We start from the raw sequence: 24546 nt of genomic DNA on the forward strand, positions 1-24546 counted from the left end.
AATTGGCAAAGCCAAACAAAATAAATAAATAATTGTGGAAACAGTGACAAATTGCACTACTTTTTCTCTGCTGGAAGACAGCTTCAGATTTCTTCTAACTCACTATCCAGCCAAGGAAGACGAAGTCTTAAACTACTCTTAACAGCTTAATTGAAGTTCAGGAGCAAGTCATGACCCTATTGCAAATGGACAGCCAGCCCTGGAGTGCAATATAGAATATATTGAAACCTCACCTGTCTTTGAGAAATGAGCTCAGACCTGCAAGGCTGGGACAGAAGGGGTAGCCAGGGCTGGTTATGGACCAGTAATTAACCATTTGTCTTTGGAAAGAGTCTGTTCCAACTTTTCCTTGTGTGTCTTAGGTGATCAACTAAAGGATTTGACACCTCAATAAACTACTTGGACAATTCACACTTAACAACAACAACAAAAACATGCAGGAGGACAGGATATGTCCTGGAAAACCTGACTTGTGAACATATTCCAATGTCAATAAGGTACTGTTACAGCAGACCTAGCACATTTTGACTCCAGGAGTTTGAATGTCACTGTAATTTTGTTGCAATTCAGTTTATTTTTAATTCTCTTTCTTCTTTGGTCCCTTCCCTACAGAGAGTTCCAATCAACTGTGTTCCCACAGCAGAAGGCCAGACGCCATCCTCAAGCCATATTGTGAACTGTGATATCTATGAAAATTTTGTACATGAATAGAAATGGGCAGATGGCCTTAACTACACAAACCTAACCCAGCAGAGGATCATACATGAAAGCCTGACCTTCCATCCTGCCGACTGATGGTGTATCCATACTCATTGTGGTGCAGGAAGCTGACATTCACTCCAACCAAAGGTGTTCCATCAACTGCCACAACCTGGCCTCGGATGACACACGCCCGTCTGCAACAAGAGTAGAAGGGAACATGTTACAAACATGAGGAGGGTGAGAAGGGCATTGATTTCAGAAACTGGGCTGTGCTTTGGTCCCAGACAGACAGAACCACTCATACCCACCAGAGTGATTACTGATTTTCAGAAGAGAAGTCATACAAGCCCAAAAGATTGATTTGAAAAAGCATTCTCTTATAAGGATGACACACAGACTCTCCCATGAACTGTTGGTATAGTAAGAACGTATTTCCATTTCTTGACATATTTTAGGGTACTATTTGTTCTGCCACTGAACGGCACTGCAAAGGTTTCACTGATAGTGTGATGTAGCTTGCTGCAGCTCTAGAGTAATGGTTTGTAAAAGGAGAGAATGAAACCTCATTCTGTGCTGCTAGGGATAGGGCATTGCTGTCTATTAGAAAAAGCTGACCTAATGTGATAAGGTAGCAGTGAGATACACGGGCTTCAAACTTTATAAATTTATATAGGTAAATTCTTGGGGTGCCTAATCAAGTGTAACATACATTTTTCTCAATCCCTCACCGCATGTGATACCCTTCTAAATTCCCTTTGGGTTGTGTCAGGCTTGCACCCACTTTCCACTTTATCCTTACATTCCAGTAAAGAGGTTGGAACACGGCAGCACAGCAGAACACATCAAAGTCAATGGACAGGAAAGTGAACTCATTACTAAGAGCATCTAATCAGAGGCTAACAGGATCACAGAATCACAGAAAATGAAAGCTGAAAGGAAATACAAGACTTTATCTTGTCCATTCCTTTGCCTCGGGTTAGATCAACTATGCCTACATCAGTCCAGACAGATGCTTGTCTAACTCTATAAGCTTACCAAGTAACCCATTTCAATGCCTCTGTATGATACTCTACTCATGGCAAGTTCTTCTGATTGTCCAATTTGAACCTCCACTGTTGTCCCTTCAGACCATTGCTTTCAACTTAATCACAGAAATGGGGAAGAAATTACTCTTTGCCTTGGCTTTAGCCTTTTAACTATCTGAATAAAGAAGCATAAAGGAAACAGGTCTCCTAAGCATGAGGAGTAAGACATAAAATATCTGTATGGTTGGTGGGATTTTCTAAGGGCTTACACAGCTATATTCCACTGAAATTCCTCCCAGTACTTTTGCCCTGGGCTGTCAGCTACATCATATGGACACACCTCCACAGGCTGAACCAACCCAGGTCTGGGAAACTCACAATACTACTGTACCTGTTTCCTGGGACTGTGGTTTGAGATAATGAAGTGAACACTGTATGCAGAAACCTTTTGGTAACATTAAGACATTTAAGGTCAAAACCAATAGGATGCTTATAAAATGAACTGGCATTAATTACTCAATATAAATGACAAGCATAAATTTAGGCATTGGTTATGTTTCTTTTTCAATGTGAAAATTTGTGGCAAACCTCAACAGACACATCCACTGCACAGTGAATATGTGATCTAAAGGAAAAAACAGCTCCTCAGACAAGAGTTATTTAGGAGTCTACATATGTATTTAAAAAATATCCCTAGTAATTGACCATGATCCAATGAAATCATATGCAGAAACTGGGAAACACAAATTTCTGAAAATTTTGACATGCTTCTTAAGATCCCATTCTCCCAAGCCACTAATAGGACACTGGTTTATCACCATATCATCATCATCAAACCTGTCTGACTACGACTTCAGAAAAAGCAACTGGTGAAACATTAACCTCTCTGCAAGTACACTATTCACCACAGTTGCTAATAGGAATTTCATTCTCCCAGGCCATGGAAAGATGCTGATAAATCCTAGAGGAATGAAAGACACCACATTGCTGCCAGTATGCAAAACAAGAGTTCTGCTTTTTCACTGGTTTTGTTTTCTGCACAAAATAAATTTGTTGTGGCCCTATTTGTGGGCCAAAATCTGCTGCTCCACTGAAGGTAACTGAGTTCCTGTTTGTCTCAATAGACTCACAAGACTCACTCAACAGTACAGCCAGGTCCAATTACTCATTGATTTGTTAGAGCAGAAAATACTTGTTTCTATTATTTCCCATATATCTAACATTAACAGACATGCATTTTTTTTTTTCTAGAGCCTTTATTAGTGCACTCCATATATTTATAACACACGTTGGTGTGGGAGTGAGACCCTGGGAGTAATCATTATTCAGTGCTGTATTCCTCACTCCTGTTTGTTCATTCCACACGGACCTGTCTTCTGATGCTACTCTGTCCTCATATTTTATCAAGCACAGATTTGTATGATAACAGCTCATCAAAAATCTCTATTATTTCATCCACGGTCTTTCTTTCCTTTACTCATTCACTTCCCATTATTCCTAAGTAATACTAAGAGACCTAGCCTTCAACATTCTCCTTTTTTATTTGTATTTTAGAAGCCACATATACTTACAGTATGTGATAAAGACACATAAACCTCATTATTCTACATTTACCTGTACTGAATTGTCTTTGTAATCTCTTAGATTTTAAATGTCCTAAGCCTGCCTCTGTGTTCCATCATTATTTAATGTCTCTTTATTACCTAAGTTGAAGTCTCTTCTCTGGCCTCTTTTTGAATTACCAGAACCTACTAAATCTTTGACTAAGCAGTTGATCAGAATTAGCTTTAATTCTGGCATTTACTGCAGCTATGAAAATATTTTTCAGTTACTTTAAGACCAGCACAAGTCTCCAAGGCTCAGGAGGTAACCAAGAGCCCCAGCTTGCAGCCAGTTCTCCCTTGTTTCCCAGTGCCCTGGCAGCTCACAGAGCAGACCCCATGTCCCCAGGCATGCTGGCACACAGGTTCCCTGCAGCTCTGCTGCTTAGAGAGCATCTCTCTTAATTCCTTCCCTTACCAGAGCTTTCAGAGCATGTTCCCTGCAGTGATGTCCCTTCACAGTGAACTGCCACTACACGCTTCCTTGCTTCAACATTCATCCTCTTCCCAGATGTGCTGGGGGCCTTGCTACCACTCACTGCTTCTCTTCATTCCAGCAAAGAAACCTCTAAAGATCATGATGTCTCCTCAATGCACTGTACTTTCTGCCTCTAAGACTTATTCCACACTCTTGTGACTGCCCTGCTTTGCTTTCTCAAAGGGGATAACTTGTACTATCTGTCCAACAGCCACCTATTTGTGATGATTGCATAATCTCAGACCTAAGGCTTTCCAAGTTGCTTTAACTTGAAAGCAAGTGCAAAGATGTCTTTTCTAATTTGGTGAAGCTGGGCAGGAACATGCTTCTGATAAGCTGCCTGAGTGTTTTCAAATGCATTAAAAATGTTCCCAGTCCCCTGGCAAGCTGTACTAAATCTGCAACTCCAGAGGGAGCAGTTGGCTTTTTGAGAGAAAGCTGAGATTCCCACGGGTTGCAAGTGGCCTCAAAGAAGTAGGATTCCTCTGTCAATGCCTCATGGGTCATTCCATGAGTAACTGAGGAACTCACTATTCTGTTTCTCAGGTCTCTGCTGTCAGGCAGTTTGTTTGACATTTAAAATATGAACAGAAGTTTAAATTTTAGGTGTATTCTTTTAGTACTTGTAAAACATTTTATTTTTTATTTTATTTTTTATTATTCTGCCTTGCCCTGCTGCTACTTACCTGCTATTTTTTTGCTTTTGTTTTGCAAGTTTCCAATAAGCACCTCAGGCTGAGGCATCAGGCTCAGATATGGAACTCTGTCAAGCAGCTTGTGAATTTGCAAGTGTCACATTACCAGAAAATGTCATTTACTGTATTACATTTCTGATTAAAATCTTCAATGAGAGAAATTAAGCTGAAGGCTAGTGAGGTAAATTCATTTCTTCCTGCTGACAATGTTGCTGTAAGCAACATTTGAAGGATAATTAATTCAGTACCATACACTGGACCCTTTTTGTGGGCAATTTGTAGTGAGTCAAATAGCTTGCCAGCAGCATGCATTAAAAAAAAAACCTCAGCAAAGAAACAAGCTAAAAACCTTCCTGAGAACAGAAGTTGACAAAAACATTATAATCTGCTACACCCTGCTACATGCAGTAGGTTAAAACCATGCTTGATGCAAGCAAGTACATTTCCATTTATCCAGAATGTCTCTAATTTGCCTTTCAGCATGTCAGTTTAAATGGGAGTTTCTAAAAACCCAGCAAAAAGTAAAATGTTTTGCAAATATGTAGCCCCTCAACATTACTTTTGGTATAGTATTTAGCCACGGCTCATGCAACATCCTGACTGTACTGCATAAGCCAAAATGTTTAAATATTAGACCTAAGCTAAAGTCCAAGATGCAAATGCAGAGGGATAAATGTTTCAGCAGCTGTCAGAACAACTAGTTTTAGTATTTCAGATTATTTGGAAAATTCCAGGATATGGCAGAGACCAAGCACTTCCAGTCTGAAGGACAGAGATAATCTTCACTATTTCTGATAACTTTCCAAGATCTAATCAACATAATTTTGTCTCCAGTGAGATTCATGCAAACATCACCCATACTAGAGTTCCACTGACCTGTGGTATAGTAAAAGACTGTACAATGTCATTTGAATCAGAAGACTGAATGCACTGGATGGATGTCTCTTCCTTAATCCTCCTAATAGTTTCAGAGATTTCTTGTAAAAGGAAATTAAAAAAAAAAAAAAAAAAAAAAAAAAGGCAGATGGGGCTTTTCCAAATTGGAGCACCAGTGGGAATGGATGCCAGTGCTCTGAAATAAATGCATTCCACTATTACATCCAATCCTTCTGACATTTCATGTTGAACCAGCAATACTATAAAATCAGTGCTGTTGCAGGCAGCCACGAGTTAATATCATCTGCCTAGACATACCCTTTTTAGTAATAGCCCAAAGGAGATTAAATCCCCCCCAAGCATTCTTTGGTTTTTTTACCAGACAGGCTGGATCACAGATTTTTGATGTTTTTTACTGTAGCAGCAGTTGTCTTTCTGTATTTTTTTCAGTAATCTTAATTCCCAGGAGAAGAACTGACACAAGATGACAGTCAGATTGGCAATGTCAGAGGAAGATTTCTGAATAGGGGCAGCACAGCTTAGCTATTGCCTCTTCTCTCTCATCCAAGTAAAATTCTGGCAGTTTTTAATAATATTTGGCTTATGGATGAACAATATTTCAGCAGCCTGGAAGACTCAAGGATCAAGCAGAGGGTGGACTGAGGACTGCTTTGGGGTGCCCAGTACATTGCAAATTACTGTTGACAAATCCCAGGAGACATGGCACAGCATGAGTCTCCAGGTACTGCCCTGACTCCAAAAATTCTCATCTGAATCCCAATGATCTCACCAAACTAACTATGAATTTGTGTATAGTGGGAGGAAATGGCATCTGGGGTGTTAGTGACACACCAGTGCACCAAAGTCCTACTCCTCTGGGGCAGGAGTTAGAAGCCATGGTGAGGGTGGGGTGCTGCTCCTACACAGAATTTTGCTGCTCTTCAGTCTTCAAAGACATGGCAGGTATCAGGGTAAAGAAATGAAATACTCAGAAAAAGCTTTTAAATCTAAGTTAAATCCCATCAATGATAGCTTTAAAAGATCAATTCCTTATATCTATAAAAGCACGCTGATGGGATTATGTGCAATCTGGCTGCTAACATTTGCAGTGTCACAGAACACTGTACAGGCAACTTGAGCTCTCACCTCCTCTCTGGAAACTCCTCACTGTGAGGCATTTTGATGAGGAAAATTTTTCAGTGGTGATTTTTGGTTTAAACTGCTCACAGAGCCAGCCAAGGACCCTGCCCCAAGAACAGTGGCCTCTTCATAAGTGCAACACTCCAAGAGACTCAGCAGTGGCAGGTGGGTGCTTCTCATGGTGTTCATCTTCATAGCCTATTGTTCTACATATTTATAACATCCTGTTACATTATTAATAGTGATTAAATGTTTAGCTATTTCAGATCAATAATGACTGTTGACAAATTTACTTTATTAAAAATTAATGCTGAAGAAAAAAGTGCACTGAATTTGTTTGCAGGATTGTTTTGAGGTTGTAATCTAACTGCTATGTACTGTGGAAATAAAAAATTCTTATGTGCTTATTACTGGAACATGCTTTATCTAATGCACAGGCCTAGTTGACAGGGTAATAGTCAGGTGATGTGGATGATTTGTGGATCTCTTTGTCAGCATGAAAGTTATAACTTCCCAAGTGAACTTCAGCATAAAAACTTATGTGCCCCTCTATTTCAAATGCTCATGAAAATATGTTACCAGGTTTTCTGAGCAAGTAAGTGGCCTTCTTTTACCACCCAGCTCCTTCCTGTTAAAGGGCAAAGCCAATCTCACAAACACTCAGCAATAACTCTACTCTTTGCAGGATAACTTGTAGCACCAAATAGTAAACTCCACACTGCTTTATCAAGGTGTAGCAAAACCAAGGAAGTCTTTAAATTATCTGTCTAGATTATATGTAAATGACACATATTAAATTCATTACACTGCAAATACCAATCAAACTGTATTGGGCAGAAAGGTGACTGATGACAGATGTGAGTCCTACTTGTCCTTCTGCATCCTGCCATTCCATATGTACAGTTTGAAGGGCTGAACTTCCCCTGCTGATTTTACAAGTATGAGACAACTTACCTTCCACAACATTCAATCTTGTTAGTAAGAGCAGTAAAATGCTGGGACATTTCCACCAACCAGAGAGGTAGTAACAACAATCTGATAACCAAGATCCTTAACTGTTGGGACTTCAAAGTTTGCTATCCTCTTAAGTATTTTATAAGCACTGGTGAAGAATTCTCAGCTATCCAGGTATCCTCATTTTTTCCTGGTTAAATAATTTAATTGCAGTTCTCAGTATTCAGAAAAGTCTTTCATTTAAAAAAAGACTCACCTGCTTTCAAAGGAGATATCTCCTGGGATTACATGAGTGCTTTCCTTCCCAATAAGGAATCTGATTCGATCATAAAAGAGCCTTGGAGGATGCTGAGAGAAAGGTGGTTGGCTGTGCTGAATAAGGTCAAGGGGATCAGGCGAACCCTGGCAGAGAGGACTTGAATAACAATTGCTTTGCTGACAACAGTCAGGGTCTACACAGTCTGTCAAGCCATCTAAAATGGAAAGAATGGAAACTTCAGGAAATTGAGCTATTCTGAGAATGAAGCACCACATTTATTACCAGAGAGCACAGGAGGGATGTAATCAATGTGAAGGCACGCTGATTATAACACAGTCAAATTCAATAAAGCATTAATGCACATGCTTACTCCAGGAGGGGTATTTGTTTCAGTCATTAACACTGTATCACCACACCAAATCCTCACTTAATGAGAAAGCAGAACTTACAAACTAAGTGAATAGGAAAGAGCAGGAAACTCTCCCCTGCAGAACAGGAAGAAAGTCACTACACTTCATTGTCAGTGCAGTGTGATCCACTCTGTGCAGCTGCTCCCTCTGACAGCCCTTTACTGTCAGCACTGCCTGGCCAGCCCAGGTGGGACATACACTCACTAACCAGTCCCCACTAAGGAGGTCTGAAATTCACCTAACTCCCCTAAGTATCCCCACTGCAGTAGTAAAAAAATAATTGTTACAGTTGTCTGACTTCTGTTTTAAGCCCTATAATAGTTTTACAAGTGGTTTAGGATATTTACTTTTTATTTATTGTTGCAATACCAGGATGATCCAGAAAGGGCATAATCTTAACTACACCCCTGCAGCTGATACACAAATACACACCTTGATTCAGGCTCTATCCCAGTGACCAGACAGTTAGAGTCTTCTCTATAGATGTTTGCACCATGAGAGCAAATTTGGAACATGAAAATAAAGCTATTCTTTCTCTGTCCATTTTCAAGTGTGAAAAATAGAAGAAATAATAGATTTTTTCAGAATTCTACGTTTCTTCATGTACAAACTTGCAGCAACATTGGTGGGTGAAATTAAGTTACTTAAATATCTAAAGCTTATGATGAAAATTGAAGCACTGAAGTGCATCTAAATTAACCAGCTAAATAAAACTTAAAATTGGCATTTAATTGTTTCTATCAGCAGCTTAGATGTCCAAATTGCCTAAATTACATACTCAATCAGAAACAGGTTCAATAGGAGATGGTAAAATATCAACAATCTTCTTCAACATCCATTTTATGACTTAGCAGCTGTGTTGCTCACATTTAAAACAAGATAAAGGTGTTTTATCCTTCAACAAAGACACTCCTTTGTATTTCTAACAAGGTTGGTCAGGATAAATGTGGAGTCATCATATCACTGTATGGATCTCCCTTGTGTTAAATTTGGAATGTTATAGGGTCAAAATACTGTTGATCCTATATCGTCAAATATTTTCACTTTTTATGCTTTGACTTTCCATGTTCTGTGGGTACCAACACTTTGAAGTTTATCAGACTGCACCTCCTCCAGGCAAACTGTGAAAGCAGGGGAACTTCTGGAGTTTTGTCACTGACTTCAATGGGTGCAAGACCAATCCTCAACCAACCCTACCACTTTCTAAACAGAGCTCTGTGTGAATGCTCAGTAAACAGCAGCATAAAACATTCACTTTGAAAAGAAAGCAAAAGCCCTTCTACAGAACAAATACAATGAAATTGGCTTTCCTGGCACCTGAAAATCCTTGCCTGACCTTGAGAAAGATTATTGCTTGGCTAAGCAAAAAATATTAACAAATCTATCCTCTGCAGCTGGGAAATCAGATAGACCAGGCTAGTTTTTGTGAAAATAAGCCAAAGGCAACTGAAGATAGCTAGCAACAATAATCAAGGACCCTCAGCTCCAGCAGAGCTGGCATGGCTATAGGTCAGTGAGTGCTTTAAGTTCTTTCCACATTCCCCAAATCCTGGAGACAACAGGCATTTGCCAGCAGTGGAGGAACTTCACAGGGCAATGTTGACTTTATTGCCTTTGATTCTAGCAATCACATAATATTCAGGAAAGCCCAGGAAGCAACTGAAATCTGCTAGGAAGTCAGTAATCTAAACCAGTAAGGGGCCTCTAGTCCAAACAAAAGCATATGGGAAGCACATGGAAGAGTTCACAACTGCTGGGGGTTGTTTTTCTTCTCTTTTCCCCTTTGCCTGTGGAATTTTTCCCATTGACATGCTAAGAAGCACTTATGGCTAGGTCCTTGAGATGGGGAGGGTGAACCTCTCTGGTTTTTAGGAGCTTCTCTCAGAGAGAAGGGAAGACTGCCAGATTTAAAAGCAGGTAAAACGAGAGCAGGGGGCAGTCGCTCTTGGCTTCACAGGAGGAGGGTCACTGCTACCACCGCCATAACCCAGCCGGGAGCTGCATCTTCTGCTGCTGGACCCCACCTCCCTTCTGGGACGCCCTGCCATTTCAGTTTGCTGTTTCCAAGCGTCCTGTTGGAGCACCGGGACCGACACTGCCCCGGGGTTCCTGAAGCAAAGCCTCTCTTCCCTCCCTTCCCGTCTGGGCCCGGCCGCCATCACCGCGTGCTCCCCGAGCCCGCGCCACAGCGCCCCCTGCAGCCGCGGGGGAATCACCGCACCTGCGCTGCCCACCGGGAGCCCCCAGCGCCCCTGCTGGCTGTGACGGGAACTGCACCAAAGGGGAAACTGCCCGCGGCCCACAGGAGTGAAACTGAGTCCCTGTTCTGTTTGGTATTAATACCATAGCTGTTGTTTTGTTTGCCTTGTTATACTAGTAAGAACTGTTATTCCTATGTCCACATCTTTGTCTGAGAGCTCCTTAATTTCAAAATTATACTAGTTCAGAGGGAGGGGTGTTACTTTCTCCATTTCAAGGGAAGGCTCTGCTTTTCCCTAGCAGACACCTGTCTTTCAAACCAAGACAACAACATGAACCAGAATAATTTTCAGTGTGTTCTGATAAAAACAAAAAGAGTGTTTTGGGTTGAAACTTGAAGAGCATACTTGGAACTGCAAGAAAAAAAAAAAAAGTTTCATCCATTTTTTCTCCAAGGAATGAAGCTCTCTATATCAATAAGTGAACTGAAAAGCATCAAGTTACAGATGTTTTTCAGCAGGTCAACCAGGAGTACAAACATTAAAGGATTCTACTAGATTTGAAAGTGTCATAAAGATATTGAAATCTCTTGCTGTGGTTTATACTGGTAGTGGCACCTGCAGGCAGCTCTGATGTGGTCAGGCCATTTAGGGCTGGCCCCTGCCAGTGCAAAGCTTATGGCAATGACAAACCTTGCTCAAGGAGTAAAGGGATTTTCTGAAAGATACCAATTTCTACAAACTCACCACTGTCCACCTGAGAAACATGACAAACATTGATCCAGCAGATTATGTGCTAACTAGAAAGAAGGAACATTTATTTCAGAATAACAGTATCCATAGGGAAGCTATTTTGGAGTAATTTATTCCACACTAGCAATTCTGATTAATTTTTTCCTTGTCAACAAGCCATTAGATGTGGGAAGTGTGCTGACCTGATTCTCTCATTTATGTAAGAAATAAAAGTGAAATATTAGAATCTGAATATCTGCCTAGGAAAGAAATAACTACCAAAACAACATGACTATTTTGTTTTTTCTAATGGAGTCCTGATTTTTTTTTGCTTTGGTCAAGAGTTTACATACCTGGTGACCAACACAGCGTATTCAGGCCATACATAAAAAGAAACCAAGGAAAGGGAAAGCAGTTTTGCACCTTCCAGTCAGACTCAATTTTCCTCTTTTCTTTGCAGCTTACTTGTTAGCAACATGACTGCCTTATAAACTTTTCCAGGTTCTGCTAATGGAGTTATTTTTGGTTTGAATTACTTGCACCTGGTTTCATCTGCCTCTTCAGCCTTCCAGGACTACAACAAGGTGGGTTTCCCATCAGAAGGGTGGGAAGTCCCAGAAACCCATCTGAACAAGTCATTTTGAGACTGGTGTGTCCTAACAGCACCATAAATATATGATATGCTGGATTCAGCAGGAACAGCTTACAGGTAACAAAGGCTACAAAGTCATCAGAGAAAAAAACTGCTACCCAAAGTACCATCAATGCAAAGCAGAAGTGTTCTAGACAACAGACTACCATTCATGGGTTCTCTTTCTCTCTCATGGTACATTAAAAAAAAAAAAATTATTAAACAGATGGGAATTTGTTTCAATTTCCCCTCAGAACCACGCAGAATGAAAAAGACATGGACTCAGAGAAGATGCTTCATGGGCAATGAGGCAGGAGGTACAGAAGCACCAGCTTCTCTGTGCACTCTTAAAACCATGTATTTGGCTCAGACTGCTGTGTGTAATTAACTACAATTGTCTGAATAATGCAACTTCCAGCTTTTCTCCAAGGAACCAAAATTTAGAAGAGAAACTGACTTGCATAGAACTGAAAAATATTTTTCTCATTTTGTGATGAAGTAAAATAATAAAACACTTTTTTTTGGGGCAAACAGGGAACTCTTAAACCAAAATAAAATCTTTGTTTCACTTTAGGCTCATTCAAGACATTGGTTTTAAATTAAACAATTTAAAAGGGAAAAAAAAAAGAAAACCCAAATCTAAAACCTTGAATGAAAACTGCTGTAATTTAACATATCAAAATGAACCAGGTAAACCAAGCTGGTACATAATCCCAAAATACATATAGAGGCACGTTGTGATAATGCAAATCATATTAGTAAGTGCATATGAGGATAAAATTTTCAAGAAGCCAATCCAACTTGAAATGAGATTTTTAATGCAGGAGAATTACCCAGAAAAAAATGCCAAATAAATATTGTTTATAAACTATATTTTCAAATTCATTCACTTGAAAATGCTACAAATACATGAATCATTTCTCAACTAATGGCCACAATTTTAGTTAAATTTTCAAATCAGGAACCAACTATTAAAAAGCTCACTGTGTTTAGAATATCAGCAGGGTTTCTTTTAAATCTCAGGAGACAACAGTCAGAAGTATGAACAAACTACTACAAACAGCAAACACTGTAATTCATACAGCAGGGGACCCTGTATACTCAAATTTTTACTGTCAATTACCCCAAAGTGCATCACAGCATAGGTGCAGACTAAAATGTATTACAGATGTATGAATAGTTTTGGTTTGTTATTACCATTTTATTTAATATGAAAGACAGGTACATTCACAGCACACTACAGTTTATATAGTAAAGTGATTTACATTTTGATGAGTCTGAGATTATGGCTTCTCATCCTCCAGGTACCTTCTTTTGTATGCAAGGATAATGATGAACTGGGATTTTTGTTTTAAAAGTGAACTAGAAAATTAAAATATGTTTAATATACTGCTAAAACAGAATTCACAAAGATCGAATTCAGGATAGAAAGCACTTCATAGTACTATTCAATAATTTAAACAACCTCAAAGAGAAGGCAGAGCATGCCAAAACAAGTTGCTCTGTTTTCAGTCACAGCACTCCTATCTGCATTGCAAGAGATCACAGAACTAGGACAAGACTTCCCCCTTCCTCTGCTGGGGAATAGATTTTTTTCAGGAAGCCTTCTATAAGGAATGATATTAAATATTCATTGGGTCAGGAGTGTGTATCAATGGAATCACACAGTTTTCCATCAAACAAAATATATTTTCTTACTTATACATTTTTATATATGTATATATTTCTTATTCCATATGATGGGAGGGATGTCACAAGTATTCTGGAATTACTTCATCAGCTATGCTTCTGCTGCAGTCATAGGAGGCTCACATTGTGCTTGGTACAGCATATTTTCTGATGTACACATTGGGCAGCAATCTCTCTTCCACAGGCATGACCACCTTCAGCAGCCAGAAAAACTGGCAGTGGACCTGTGGCTATGGACCTACCTCTCCACTGGCTACTTCCCAGCAATATACACCTTTCTACTTTCTATGTTTGGGAAGTGTTCCACAGTGAGTACATAGTGTATGTTTTGTATTTAAGCTTTCCATGTGCTGCAGAATACTTGTTTTCTCATTAAAATAAAATAACAGCTGGAAACAAAAAAAGGCATTTTGTCAGCTCTACATTAATTGCAAGAACATTGAACAAGTCATGGTTTTGGTGCCTAATATGAACACCTCTGTCTCCTACTTTTCAAATCCTAGAATCTTTATTCTTGTATCTACCATTGCTGTACTTGCAATTCTTGAACACAAAAATGGGAATACCACAATAACTCATGCTTCTGAAAATGGATCTGTGTTCACAATGGGTATAAATTGTCTAGATACTAGGAGCACCCCAGGACAGTAAAGACTGCATGGGGACACTGGAAAGGGGACAAAGAACAAAGTGGTTCACACCAGCTGTGGTGGCTTCCCCACCTCATCAGTGAGGCACACAACTTGCACAGCAACTTCTTTTATATTAAACCACTGAAACACTGTTACCTGGCTATGAAAATGAAAAATTCAATCAGACTCTATCTCCCATGTTGCAGATGTTAGTTATTTTAATAAACCATCCACTAAGTTCTGGTGAGGAAAACATAACTAATTAGCAATTAAACTTAAAATTGCCATTCTTCTGCTTAAAAGCTCATTAAATAAGCAGAGCTCTCACCCTTTCAATCTTTTTTCACACATGCACTGAAGTTAACTACCTGGGTAATGTAAATGAATAGATTTGAAGTTTTATGGTAATGTCAAACCCAGAATGCTACAAGAAGTGGTACAGGTGCTTATATGGCACATGAACATGTATGCAGACATGCCCACAAACACATCCTAATGCATTTGCTCTGTGACACGAAAATCTAATTGCTAAGCATTATGTTATGCTTAGTTTTGGGCACCACGACATTAGAAACATATAAAGCTAATAGAAAACATCCAAAGCAGAGCTATGCAGAGGGTGAAAGGTCCCTAGGGAAAGCCCTAAGAGAACATCAGAGGTCACTTGGCTTGCTCAGCCTGGAGGAGACTGAGGAAGACCTCACTGTGGTCTTCAACATCTGATCTCTCCTCTCTGGTGTACAGTGACAGGACTTGGGGAAACACCATGAAGCTGTGTCAGGGGAGGTTTAGGAAATTAGGATATTAGCATATTAGGAAAAGGTTCTTCACCCAGAGGGTGGCTGGGCACTGGAACAGGCTCTCCTGGAAAGCTGTCACAGCACAAAACCTGACAAAGCTCAAGAAGTAGTTGGATAAGACTCTCAAATACATAGTGCAATTTTTGGGGCTGCAGGATCAGGAGTCACACTTTGATAATTCTTGTGGGTACTGTTCAACTCAGGATATTCTATAAGTATCAATGACTTTCATTTTCAGTGCTGCAGAGCAACCCAAAGAGGTCAGTGCACCCCTGCTCCATCTATACTGACCCCAGTGAGTGCAAGCCAGAGATGGAGCTGTGACATCTACATCCAGAACATTTTCACAGAAAGTAAAAACTTGAATTTAAGTGTTTCCTTAAATATTGCCTGTGCTGACTTTATTCACCACAGGCTCTGTTCAGTCTAATTAGTGTTGCCAGGAATCTAAGCAAACAGAATCAAAGAATAACTTCAGAAGAGACTAAGCAGCAGCAACTGTCAAGAGTCTCTAATGCTTATTCATGTGCATTAATTCAAAGTGCCCAAATTTTATCCATAATACATAGCATGCAGCAGACAGTGAGGCTGTGTCTTGGGTTGTAATGCAGGATGTGACCAAAACTATGTATTCTATCACCATCTCTTGAAACCAGGTGGGGTCTTCAAACCAAGGCAGGCTGTTAACTGGGAGCACAGGTGTTTACATAAGGAAACCCATCAGTGTACCTACAGAAAGGCTACAAGTATTTTACCCAGTGAGTACCAGTAGTGTTTGGCCTTCCACACTCGGGACAATACAAATATATCAGGGTTTTCAGAAACTAAGTATCTCTAGGGAGTCCTCGCTGCCCAGCAACAATGAAAACCATTCCCATCAGTATTATTTATATTGGGTAATAATAGCATATTACTTATATATGGACTCAATATCTCTGTGATGGATAGGTTATTAAAGTGCCAATGGACGGGTCAGAAATACATCAATATTTTAGCAGCACTGTTATCAACCCAAGGCTATGCTGAGTCATATTTCCTTGTGCTTGGAAAAAGCTACAATAACTGTCTGAAGTGACTGAAGGCATATTTGGAAAAGAATTCAAAAGCTTGTAGTAAACAGCATTTTCCTTAAAAACAAACAGGCAAGATTGATTCATGAAAGAAAAACGATAAAAGGAGATGCAGACAAATTTAAAAGAGATCTATATCAAAGAAACTAATGGGAGTGACAGGCTGCAACTTTCAGCTTGAGACAAAGACCTGTTTATGCAGTAGCTGGGTAAATATATGTCCAAAAACCAGGCAAATTGTAGCTTGGCTACAACTGAGTGGGGTATGACCCATGAATGCCCTTTGTGTCCCCACCCCTCAGCAATGTGTTCTGCCTCCTGCTCCAAGAACCAGGCACTTTGCCTGCAAAAAGCAGAGCTTTCTGGAGATCTTCTGCAACTTCTAGTGAGTCTAAATTAGCAACAGAACAAGAAATGACCTGCTCAGATGAGCTGAATTGCCATGTCATAAACCAAAATTATGTCAGTAATGAGTGAGAGAAGAGAATAAGGAATGGGGAATTACACTGAGTGAAAGCCACAGTGAGGGAAAGGCCCCACTGCAAAGGACACCTGCTTTACTCCTTGGCATTTTTTAATGGACATCACACTGCTAACAGACTGCAGAAGCAGACTGTGAGGGCAAGTGCAAACCATGCCATCATGCATCTGTTATAATGCTAAGACCTTTTCACTGATATTTGTAGTGATATTTGAACAGGTAAACATGCCCTTAAGTCTGCGAGCAGGAAAGAGCTAACAGAGAGTTATGGGCTGGAATGGGAGAGGCAGCTATGGCACAGCCAGGGAACAAGTGCAGCAAATCCTAATGGGGCTCTAAAAGAAATTGTACTTTCCCTGCCCCCGAGAATAGTTCCACATGTGTTTTATCTTGCCACCAGCAGTAACTGCACTGAAGGGACCTTGGTGCTTCAGTGGGTGCAGGACCAGGATGCCTGTGCATATGCTTATGGCTTTTCCTTGTATGATTATATCAGTCCTTAAAAAATGAATTCAAGATTTCCTTCTCCCAAAGCTTTTGTGCTCTTAATACAGAGTAAACAACACCACCAAATGCTTCCTCATGCCAATTTAATGACATTATTGAACCCTTATGGTTGGCACTAACCTGTTTTCTTTTTTGGTACTGTCTCTCTGAATGAAGTTTAAATGATAAAGATATCAGTTTTTCTACCCCTGATAGCACCAAATTAACTGAAAAAATAATCTAAAACTGCACAAAATTATCCTTTTGTCTAAGCCCTAAAATTAGAGTTTGTTTGAAATTATAATTGCTCAACTTTACTACAGCTTTGTTCTTTGGTAGTGACCTCCTCCTCATGAACTCCAAGCACAACAGGACTGAGACTTAAATGTTTAAATCAAACACAACTGGAAGGGAGACCTTTGCTAGGTGAGAATTCCATTATTTGGTTTATACAAGGGCACTAAATTATTTCTTGGGCTATGTGTCACTGACTATCATCACATCCTAAGGTCTCAGGAGTTACCACCTGCCAGCTGTGTTTCTTTAACTCAGGTGAGTGCAAGCTCTTACCTCAGCTGCAGGTGAAGATGCTAATAACTTCCATCCTGGTTAACCTACTCCAGTTGTGTAGCTAGATGGAAACTTGCTATGCCACCATAATATTCTCATAGCCTAAGGCTCAACCTCCCAGCAAACAGGATTTAAGAGGTAATGTCACACCTTCCCAACTCCTGATTTTCCTGTTGTGTTGGTATACAAACCCTGAAACACACAGCTTCTGATTTCATATTCATCTAACACTGGTATAACTCCAATCAATGACTTCAGGGGAATTTTTCTAATTTATGCTTATGCCAAATCAGGTCCTATGAACTATATATACACATATAAAGAAAGAGAGAGAAGTGGTTATAATATGTAGATATAAAAATTACTTTCTTATATGAATTGATTGTGAGGAAAACTTAATTACACTTAGCCCATCTGTAGTCAGATTAATTAAATATTTCTCTCTGCACTTATCTCTAATTTTAATGTCAACAGAGCTGTCCTAGTCCATGTTATGTTCCCATTAAAAAGGGAAAAGAAAATTGCTTTTAAAACCTGCAGTGAAATGATGTGAAGTGTCTGCCTTAAACTGACAAGTTCAAGGAGATTTAGAGTTAAAAGTGCCAACTCTTCCAATAACTCACTGTTATTGCAGAATATAAAGCACCCAAAATCATAGTACAGGGCAGTTTATACAGAGCCAGTTCACAGAGTGCATCAGAAAATGCTTTCCATACATTACAGGCTAAATAGGGTTTTAGTGGGCAGATTTAAGAGTGCAGGCAGGTGAGTCATGGCTGGGACAGCAGGGGAGAGCAGTGACAGATGGCAGAGCACAGGGGGCAGGGATGCCAGCTGTGGGATCTGGTGTGACAGGGACACACACTAGTGCTGGAGAGCACAGACAGTAGGCAGAGACAGGGTTCTTGGACCTCCTGGAAATAAGGTGGAAAAGGAAGGATATGAGAGGAATAAGGCAATTTTGAATAGGGTTCAGAAATGAGAAAGCCTTTGCCAAAGGACAGCAGGGTCTTAGAGCCCACAGGATACAAAAATCAGAAGGGCTCAAAATATATTTGTAAATGAGGAATCATCACTGAGTCAGAATGTTTCTGCTGAGGTCCCACGGTGACCTCAGTTCTTGGACCTACATCAAGCTTAATTTATCAATGACCTAGAAGAAAACAAAATCATCATAGCAAGGTTTGCCCCTACATCCCATATAAGATCTCATCCTGGACACTGATACAGTCTTTAGGTGTGACACAATAAGATAAAATGTACTTTAACACATCTCAGTGTACAATCTAAGGTAAAAAATAACCATGTTTGGGGCTGTTCATAAAATCATAGAACTATATGGGCTGGAAGGGACCTTAAAGATCACCTTGTTCCAACCCCCTGCCATGGAGAGGGATATCTTGCAGCAGACCAGGTTTCTCAAAGCCTCATCCAACCTGGCCTTGAATCCACTCTCTGAATGAGAAAGCTGCACAGATCTGTGGATGGGACAAGCACACTGTAAAGGTTGGTAGTAGGTCAAGGAGAAAAAAGCAATAGTCCTTGACTGCTCAGCAAATGGCTATTCCTAAAACAGATAGGAAAAATAATTAACTCTGAGAGCAACCAGCCAGGAATATTGTGGCTTCTCTCCCACTGGCAAGTTTGAAATAGAGCTGGATGTTTTTTCTTAAAAAAAGTGCTCCAACTCATGTATTAGAACAAACTATTGCAAAGGAAGCAGAGACCAGCATATTAAAGAACTATGTTTTTCCCAGCAAATCTAAAACTTAAGCAACTTTAGAATGAAACCAAAATCACAGAAGACTGAAGTGGAAAGCACCTAGTGCCAAATGCCCTTGTTCAACTGATAAAAAGGGGCAAAAAATTTTCAGTACAGGGCTCTGTTTATGGTACTTTCCAAAATCTCTTCTGCACACTTTCTACACTAAAAGTAGGTCCTTCAAAAGTAGGTTCAGATAATTTTAAGAACCCTGCTGTGTCTCAGCAGAAGTATTAAGAGAGAGACTATGTTAAAAGCAACTGCAAATGTGCACTTTATGCTTGCAAATGTATTAAATTAATAATAATAGAAGACTAACTGGATCCATTTTGACAGACACAGGTTTTTTCATTTGGGTAGCTCTTGGCTGTTTCTTCTGAAAGACTGACAGAATTAGAAGGAAGACTGGAAAGGAGGTACAGGAAATTACTAATTACATTTTTGTTTTGCTTTTTATGAGAAAAAGAGTAAATACTGGTATGGTAGAGCTGCAGATACTTTCTGCCTACAGTAGCATCCAGCACAAGGGTCTGTTCCCTCACTGTACTGCTTCAGATAAAGACAGTGGAACAACTGTCTTGAGCAAACAGACAAACATTGACATTTTGTGATAAAAAGGAAAGCATACACCAAAACTATGGATTTAAATGGCAGTCAAGGATGTGACAGATAAACAAACACATGAATTATGTATCATACCTCCATCATTGTCCAGGTTATCTGCACACACCATTTCCATGACAACGTTACATCCCGAGCCACTCCAGCCCACTTGACAAACACAGTGCCACCCATTCTGATCAAGAGTGCACCTCCCATTTCCATAACAGAGACCTGGACAACCATCTAAAATAGAAAGTGGGGAGGAGGAAAAAAAAAAAAAAATCCTTCATGAAGGGATATTTTCCTCTTTTTTGCAGTTGCAATTATTCATTAACATCCCTACTTCTAGCACTATACTTCCTGCCTTCAAATGACCACAATATGGAAAAATCCCCAACTTAGTGCTTCTGTTTGCTTGCCCAAAAGTAGTTTCTCCATGAGGAATGAGGATTTTTTTAGTTTTATATTTTGTGCGCAGGAAAAAAAGTGAGTAAATTCATGCTATAAAGTTCTAAAATCACATCCATCTCTTTCTCTATTGAAAAATAAACTGTAGTTCACTAATAACATCACACACATAATCAAGGCTTATATCAAAGATACATGTGAAAAATATTGTCTAAATGACAAACTGGCATCTGTGGATATAATCCTATGTGTTGCAGGGAGTGGAAGTGACCTTTTTATTCTGTTCATAAATACTCATCTGACTGAGAAAAAGCCAATTTGATTTATGCTACAACACACTCTTTCCACAGAAGGCAATTGAGGGAGCATTGCCTTCCTCTTCTACTTCCTTCCCTCATAGCCGAGTCCCACAGGACCAACACGTGCCCTTGGGTGGTGCTGATTCCAGATCCAAACTGGACCAAGGACTGTAGCATCCAATCCATTACATACTCGCAAGCTCTGAATCAACAGTAGTCTGAATCTAGAGTTCTTGCCTCTAAGAGAGAGAGGAATGGTCACTTGGATGTGTACACTCATGTCCATCTGCTTGCATAGTGCAGTGCCAGCTCAGACATTTGTCAGATCCTCACCATGTCACATGGAGCCAAAGGACAATGGATAAAGCCTGGCAGTAAGTTTGACAGAGTGAGTGGCATCACTTCTAAGATGGCTCTTTTCTTTTTGCCAGCATGGACATACATGTTCTGAAAGCCCCTGTGCACCTAACATAGGTGTTATCAGAGAGGAGGAAAGAAGAGTCAGTGTGTGACAGCCCCAAGATACTCCAAATGAACTTGAGAGGAGCCAGTCAGAGTCTGGTCTGTCAGACTGTGATTCACAGCCCCACATGCAGCACATTTCCTGGTAACTTTACATGAGACACATGATCCCCCTCCTTCTCACCTGTGGCACAGTTTATCAAACAGCTGCAAGCAGAGGGATCAGTCTGACCCTTTTGCTCAGAAAAACTGGAGATGGGAGGCATCATATTCTCACACCGAGTTATGGAAGATGCTACTCCAAAACAACATGAACTTGGCAACCACCAAATATACTATAAAAGCCTCTTTCAGGGAATTGGGGGAAAAGGACAGGATGTGAGAGCTCTTTTGAGTAATGTGGATGTTTTTCCACTTTCAATCACTGTCCTGCTGAGTTCATTAATTTCTTGTACATGATTATGTTTTGCTATTATATATAGTTACCCTCTAAGTCTACAAATGCAATAAAATGAACGCCTATGTGCTTTTATTATTATTATCTATTTTCAAATAAATAAAATAAGCATTAAAAAAAAGCACTGAGATCTTTCCAAACTAATGGTTAGTTTAATATTTCAGTGAGCAGCATTTTTGGAAGGAGCTGTGCATCACTGCTCAGCATGGGCCAGGCAGAGGGACTGCTGTCAGCTGGGGGAATGTTCTTGCACTGACAGGAATGAGCATGACCTGCAGCAAGGCACAGGAATCACATGAACAGCACCAGGCAAAGCCATGTCAAATTCAACTCTTGTATCAAATGATTTGAAGAGAACTAGATTGCATCTGGCACAGACACCTTTAGAAAACATGAATATTTCTCTACCAAAAGAGACTTCAAGCATAAATGACAAAAGAGTATTTTTTTTTTTTACTTCTCATGGGAGGCAGTATCAACACAATCTTTTTAGTAAGTCCTCAGCTCTGGTGCTGCTTTGGATAGTAAACAAGAACAAAACAAAATGGATTTGCCTAACACAGCACATCAGATGGTCCTGTAAAACATGCTTACATTGCTACAACTTTGCAAGTAAGTTGAGCACATTACTTATTAAAAACTACATTTTCTGCTGTAAATCTTTCTCTGTGTGTGCATATATATCTATATATACTCCTCCATAAATAAATGTGTCATCTATTTTGGGAACCTAGCAGTATAGAAGCTCAAACAAAATGAGTAACAGAAAACTCTCAATTCCCAATACTTTCATATATTAAATTTTTTTTTTTTGTAATGTTGATATGAAAAACTTACCTTGAACAGCATCTAAGTAGTGAGCTTAAAAAAGAAAAGAACAAAACTGAGATGGATCAAACTTCTGTACCAAATGAAATTACATTTGCTTATGGCTTGACACCTGGGGGTTAGATACAAAACGTCTCCCTCTTCCTACAGGCAGATCTATTCCTGCTGCTGTGACCAGAACATTGTGTTTGTGATCATTCTCCATTTGATGACAAGTGTGCAGGGGCCATACCTGGCACTACCTACAGTGTGAACAGCAGGTCTTTTTATCTTTTTGAGTATTTTGGGCCATCTCTGGATTTGCTCTAAACAATCTTCAGAAAACCAGACTGTTCCTCCATCACATACCTAATTCTTGATTTAGCACATTCTAGAGCTAGGGAATGAATTATCTTAAAATGCTTAAGATAAAGATAATACATTCTAGATTTTTTTTTTTTAAGAAACAAATGTGAGACCTTCTGCTGGTCATGTGAAAATTAGATAATAATCTCACTTGGGGACATTTTAGGGAAAAACAGATGGCAAAAAACTGTCAAACTTCATTAAAAATACAACTGTTATGTTTTTATAGCAGACTAGTAACTCCTAAAAACACATGAAAGGTTTACTTTATTAGGAATATTGTTAGAGGTCAGCTCTAGGAAAAACACCTTTAGCAGTAAGTAAAGTATGTAAATTCTCATAGGGAAAAGCAAGAGATTTAACACAATTACATAAGGCAAATTATAGCTTTGGCTCCTCACACCTTGTATTTTTCACACATTTCTTTCCTTCCTGACTACCAAACTCATATAGGAACATATTCCAAAGATGTGTTAGGACAGAGCTATCTTTCCATTCTGCGGGGTTTTAAAAAATAATTAATTTTTCCTCTATACAGAAATCTATTCCGTGGAACAGACAGCGCGCAGAGACACCTTTTTTACACCTGTCTGGACTCCGAGTCTCTGCTTTTCCAAAGAGATTTCAGTCAGAACGGCGGCGATCTGCGCATAACCGGACGAAGACTTTAGGCATTTAATTTCTGGGCACAAGAGCCCCTTACCGATGGTGCAGTGGTCGCCCTCCCAGCCGGGGCTGCACTCGCACTTGCCGTCGCGGCAGCGGCCGTGCTCGGCGCAGCGCTGCGGGCAGCTCCGCTCCTGGCAGCCGGGGCCCGCCCAGCCCTCCTCGCAGCGGCACAGCCCCCGCGAGCACACGCCGTGGCTGCCGCAGTCCGGGGCGCACAGCTCTGCACGGAAACACAAAGCGCACCGTGGGCAACAGCACCCAGACCGATTCACTTCTGTGTGAGTAGCGCTCGGCAGCTGGATCAAACATTGGATTTTATCATTTAGTACGTGTTGCAGCGGACCTCTTGTGAGGGGCAGAAATGAGCCAAGACACAGATTCTTATTTAACAACATGAAAAAAGTCCTGGTTTATTCTTCTTTACAACTTAACCATCCCAGCTCTGACTACAGCAAGCTCCTTCTGCAGGGTCCAGCTGCAGACTGACTGCAGCTATTCCCTGCTGGACCATGACTGCAAGAATTGGTTTGCAGACTCTGACCCCAGAGCAGATCTTTTACACCAGCAACTCTCTTCCTTGTTTCCTTCTTCCTTAAGGCTCCTCTGCTTCCTCGAGGTCCTCTTCCTCCAGGATGCTTCCTCAGGGCCCACCCCACCCCTTTTATCACACTTATCTTTGTGAGACACAGCTGTGACCCATTAAGGCTGTTCCTCTTCTTTGGTAACCAGTACAACTGTGACTTACCAGGGGCGAGATCCCCTGTAATCTCTTCTTCTACACCTACAAGTACAGACCTTTTGAAATCTGGCTGCCTCCTTCTTTAGCAGTTACTTTTCAGATCGTTTATTTGTTTGTGGTGGGGAGTGCAAATGATGGCTTTGCAGAGGGTAGAGTAATAGGTCTGAACCAGACAAACAATGATGTGAAAAAGTCAGTAACTTTTGACTAACTCTTCTGAGACTCAATTCTAAAATCTCTTAGAAACTCAAATATTGTGAGCTGAATTATAGGATTGAGTGGCACATAAAGTACATATAAGCAAACCAGTCTTTTAGATATTCAAATGTTTGTAGTGATGACAAAATGACCTTCACTTGCCATTACAGAGAGCCATCAGAAAGGGAGTCAGAGACGAGGCAAGCACCTCACTCTGACAGCAGTGTGCAACATTACATGACCTACATGTCATTCAGATCACCCTTGTTCTAAAATGGCTTTTGAGTATTCAGATTTTTTTTTTTTTCTTCCTGACCTTCATGAGTCAACTGATAAGAAACCAGGAA

The 24546-nt window shown here is 40.2% G+C and overlaps 1 protein-coding gene across 1 annotated transcript in view; it reads right to left on the reverse strand.

Moving 5' to 3' along the window:
* The window catches only part of TENM1 (teneurin transmembrane protein 1), a 310397-nt gene that overhangs the window by 71934 nt on the left and 213917 nt on the right, over nt 1-24546 (reverse strand). Inside the window, exons 12-16 of the mRNA XM_079318538.1 lie at nt 23297-23482; nt 22258-22281; nt 19891-20037; nt 7728-7944; nt 777-896 (exon numbers count right to left, since the gene is read on the reverse strand). Coding sequence (XP_079174664.1) covers nt 777-896; nt 7728-7944; nt 19891-20037; nt 22258-22281; nt 23297-23482 — 694 coding nt within the window. The remainder of the gene's footprint in view (nt 1-776; nt 897-7727; nt 7945-19890; nt 20038-22257; nt 22282-23296; nt 23483-24546) is intronic.

This window comes from Erithacus rubecula (assembly GCF_903797595.1).
Source record: "Erithacus rubecula genome assembly, chromosome: 15".
NCBI classification, from domain to species: Eukaryota; Metazoa; Chordata; class Aves; order Passeriformes; family Muscicapidae; genus Erithacus; species Erithacus rubecula.